General features: G+C 48.7%; 1 protein-coding gene across 1 annotated transcript; it reads right to left on the minus strand.

The window, feature by feature from the left end:
* Positions 1–1,722: 1,722 nt before the first annotated feature.
* Positions 1,723–3,243, minus strand: LOC146622244 (uncharacterized). The gene has a single exon (XM_085366115.1). It carries the CDS (start codon positions 2,929–2,931, stop codon positions 1,726–1,728), a length of 1,206 nt encoding a protein of 401 aa, XP_085222241.1. The 5' UTR covers positions 2,932–3,243; the 3' UTR covers positions 1,723–1,725.
* Between the last annotated feature and the right edge of the window lie 1,470 nt (positions 3,244–4,713).

The raw sequence follows: 4,713 nt of genomic DNA on the forward strand, positions 1-4,713 counted from the left end.
CCAGAGCCCATATCACAGCGAGGCACTCCTTCTCTGAAGTGCAGTAGGGGAGTTCAGCTTTGTGAAGGGAGCGACTAGCAAAAGCCACAACGTACTCACGACCCTTGTCATCCTTTTGCATCAACACTGCCCCAAGACCAATGTCACATGCATCGGCGTGAATGGAAAAGGGACGGTTGAAGTCTGGAAATGACAGGATCGGGGCTGATGTGACATGATCCTTCAAAGTGTCCATGGCCCTTCGACAGCTGTCGTCCCAGTGGAAAGCATTGTCCTTTCTGGTGATGGCGTGAAGAGGTTCGGCATGGCGGGCATAATTCTGAATGAAGCGTCGATAATAGCCAGTCAAGCCAAGGAACTGACGGACGTGTTTCACTGAGGTTGGGGTATCAAACTCCTTAACCGCCTTTACTTTGTCTGGATCGGGCTTAACACCTGATGATGTGATGCGGTACCCGAGAAAGGTGAATTCATCGAGGCAGAATTGGCACTTTTTGAGCTTCAATGACAAGCCAGCAGCCTGGAGTCTGCCCAGCACCTCCTCAAGATCCACTAAGTGCTGTTCAAAGGTAGGTGAGGCGATAACAATGTCATCCAGGTAGACTGCGCACGTTTTGTAAATGAGGCCAGCAAGCACAGAGTTCATGAGTCTCTGAAAAGTTGCAGGTGCGTTGCAGAGCCCAAAGGGCAGCACCCGAAACTGGAAGAGACCGCAGTGAGAGATGAAGGCAGTTTTAGGCTTCGAGTCCTCTGCTACAGCAACCTGCCAATAGCCTCGCGCTAAGTCCAATGTCGAGACAAACTTTCCTCTTGCCAGAAAGTCCAAAGACTCATCTACACGAGGCAGGGGATAAGAGTCTTTTCGGGTAACTTGGTTGAGCCCTCGAAAGTCCACACAAAACCTTGGTTCCGTGGCCGCTCTATTTACAATGACTACAGGAGCTGCCCAAGGGCTTGTGGAAGGTTCAATGATGTTGTCCTTCAACATTTGTTGTACTTGTTCTTCAATCACACGTTTCTTAGCAGGTGACGTGCGATAGGGTGGGAGATTGACAGGTGTTGCATTGCCAGTCTCTATGGCGTGCTCAGTGAGAGCCGTTCGACCAAGTTGACCATCAAACAAGGAGCTAAACTTGCTGAGCAGATTGAGTAAAGCATCCTTGTTGTTCTCTGAGAGACTTGCTTCAGACAGTTTGGCTGTTAAGTCTGAGCGAACCAAGTCCAAAGACATCAGTGTTCCAGGTGAATGTGAGTAATCATTTTGAAGGTCCTCTTCATCGTCTGCGAGTGGGCAGGGGATGTCCTCAATGTAGACGGTTCTAGTGGGAATGTGAATAGAAACAGAAGCTCTTGCCATAAAATCCATTCCCAGAATGAAAGGAGAGGACAAATCTGGTATTATTGCAAAACGCTGGTAAAAGTTCTTGTTCATGAATCCAATATTGAGCCAAATAACACCGTCAGGGATACAGGGAGCATTATTGGCAAGGTTAACTGCAGGACCATTCCACTCACTTGTGTTTCTAGGGTGAGAGTCATTTACTTGAATGAGATCTGTTCGTACAGCCGAGAGGGAAGCACCCGTGTCGAGGGTAGCATCCACAGATGAAGCATTGAAGTTCACTTTCGTTCTTAGTGGGGTATTCCAGTGGACTTGTGAAAAATTGTCTTCCAAGTGTCCAAGACTGTGTCCACCCTGTAGTGAATCGGGCGTGTGAGGCTCCGTTAGTAACTGGGGGAAGGTTGGCCTCTGTGAAATGTCCTCCCCCCCCTGTAGTTTCCCGACTGCCTGTATTGTGGCTGGGATGTGGTGCTGCTTAATTCCACCTTTTCATGGCCAGGGTCAGAGGGGCCAGGTGCCGGCAATGGCTGGACTGGGCCATGCCTAGCGGTGTTCGAGGCTCGTTGTGGCAAATGAGGTTGGGTGTTACAGTTTGGGCAGGTGCGTGTGGTGAACCCTGGCTGAGAGCATTTGAAGCAGTAAGGTTCAGGCTTATAGTTGTCTTTGCTACATAAAGCAGGCTGTGGTCTTTGTGGTCCAAGCACTGAGTGAAGCTCATGAGCACGTAGCAGCAGGTCCATTACAGAAGTGACATTAGCGCCATACAGGGCAACTCTGTATTTTTCAAGAGCATGTTTACTAATTAGGTCGATTCTGTCTTTTTCAGGTGGAGGACTCTTCAGTTTGTCAAACTCACTCAACATGTGGGCAACAAAGGTTGGGAGTGGTTCGTCCTGAGCCTGAACACGATCTAAAATTCCTCTCAGGATGCGTTCTTGGTTGTCGGAGGGCAGAAAAACTGTCTTAAACAGTTGACAGAATTGAGCCCATGATGTGATGTGGGAGCTCAATGCCTTGAACCATTTCCCGGGCTCTTTTGCAAGAAAGTGTGGCAGTTCGTTTAGCAATTGCCCATCGGTTAGGTTCAATGAGTCTTTGTATGTGCCAACTGCATTTAACCAGTCCTCAGGTTGCACTTTGCCGTCCCCAGCATACACAGGAGGCTCCAGTTTTGCGTGATGTAAAGCTGCCGCAATCACTCTGGAAGTGCTGCTGAGCTCAAGTGAGTGAGATGGGAGAAAAGGATTTGTAGGTTGAAATGGGTTGCTGGGCAGGAACGGATTGGTACTGTTGGTGGGTTCAGTTTTGTCTCTCGCAGGAACATGAGGTGTCGATGTGGCCATTGGGAAAACAGGAGACTGTGGGACTGCAGGAGGGGGAGAGCTCCCCATTGTGAGTTGGTCCCACTGCCTTAGTAAACTCTGCTGTATGTTCAGTGAGTCACGTAAACAATCACTAAGCTTATTCACCTCAGTTCTTAACTCCACCACTTGTTGGCTAAGGCTAGGAGTCACATTTTCAACTATCTGGCACATAGGTAACGAGGTAAGTTCCATGTCTGAGTCAGAGTCGTCTGGGCAGTGTGCCATTGTGATTTCAAAAAAATTAAGCCGCTCCAGGGCACAGTGTAGTTATTGATATAGTAGTAAAAGAGTCAGATCAGACTAGAAAGACAAAAATGCAAAGATTAATTTTAAATCGTTTCGTTATACTGAGCCGAAGACCAGCACCAACGGTTGTAGTCGGCCAAGTTCTCACTTACATGTGCTACAGTCAGTCTCAGCAGAGGGAAAGGGGAATGGAAAGCCAGCAGAAATGTTCATGTCCAGGCTCTCCACAGAAGAATTAATCCTTAGAAGACGAAACCAACAGCACGTCCAAATAACAAATCCACGGAGTCCATTCGCGTCGCGGAGTCAGCTTCTCTCTTTTTCTTTCTCCCAAGCAGAGCAGCGGCACACCGCGGTATCCAGAAATTAGTCGGGTCCCACCTGAGCTGAGGCTGCGGCCATGGCTGGAGAAAACGTCCGAGCGTCCGCAAAACTTGGGGGATTTCCGAGACAGTTCACGTGCTAGAAGAGAAGAATCCTCGGCGGGATGCAAAAATCGTCTGAAGTCCAAGGGGAAAAAGTTCGGGCGCCAGTTGTAACGTGCGGTGGAGATGAAGCCAGCCGCGGAGGTGTGCAGGTGGATAGCGAATGAGCAACAGCTTCTGACTTTCCAAAAAGTACTCATTTATTTACAATATCAAAAATAAGTGCTACCTCTACCACACATTACTGAAGAGCACACTAGTCCGCGTACACACGGGAGCATCCATTACAGGAGGAGTGCGAAGAAGAACAAAAAGGGGGTGACACCAGTCGTGAGACAGGAGGCGCCGCCATGTGGTGATACACTGCATTACGATAGCAACTGTTACACTCTCCCCTCCAGAGAGGAGTTAAACAGTCTGATGGCGTGTGGGACAAAGGAGTTTTTAAGTCTGTTGGTTCTTGTCTTTGTGAGAAGCAACCTGTCACTGAACAGACTCTTCTGGTTGTTTATGGCCGTGTGCAGAGGATGCCCAGCATTGTTCATAATGTCCAGCAGTTTTTTTTAGTGTCCTTTTCTCTGCCACTGTCACCAGAGCGTCCAGCTTCATGCCGACCACAGAGCTAGCCTTCCTGATCAGTTTCTCCAGCCTGGATGAGTCCTCCTTTGCTGTGCTGCTCCCCCAGCACACCACAGCATAGAAAAGTACTCCAGCAACCACTGACTGGTAAAACATCCTCAGGAGCTTCCTGCAGACGTTAAAAGACCTCAGCCTCCTGAGGAAGTACAGTCGGCTTTGGGCTTTTTTTATACAGGTGCTCTGTGTTGCATGACCAGTCCAGTTTATTGTCCACCCACAGCCCAAGGTACTTGTACTTGTTGACCACCTCCACCTCCTCCCCCTCTATCTGAACTGGCAGTGGACCTTCTCTGGACCTCCCGAAGTCCACAACCAGTTCCTTAGTCTTTGACGTGTTGAGTTGCAGGTGGTTTGTGTGACTCCATGCGACAAAGTTCCTCACCAGACTTCTGTACTCCTCTTCCTGATCATCCCAGATACACCCCATGATGGCTGTGTCATCTGCAAACTTCTGAATGTGGCATAATTCAGAGTTGTAGCAGAAGTCAGAGGTGTACAGGGTGAAGAGAAGAGGGGACAGCACAGTTCCCTGTTATATCATACACTGAACAAAAATATAAACGCAACACTTTTGTTTTTGCTCCCATTCCCCATGGGATGGACGTAGAGACCTAAAATTCATTCCAGATACACAATATAACCATCCCTCCCAAACAGTGGTCACAAATCAGTCCAAATGTGTGGTAGTGGGCACATC

Source organism: Diplotaxodon limnothrissa, linkage group LG11 (assembly GCF_057381915.1).
Source record: "Diplotaxodon limnothrissa isolate DT_005_m linkage group LG11, D_limnothrissa_male_GT1.1, whole genome shotgun sequence".
Classification (NCBI taxonomy): Eukaryota; Metazoa; Chordata; class Actinopteri; order Cichliformes; family Cichlidae; genus Diplotaxodon; species Diplotaxodon limnothrissa.

What these genes read in the sequence shown, in the direction of transcription:
- LOC146622244 (XM_085366115.1), bottom strand. Translation starts at nt 2,931, where the DNA reads ATGGCACACTGCCCAGACGACTCTGACTCAGACATGGAACTTACCTCG.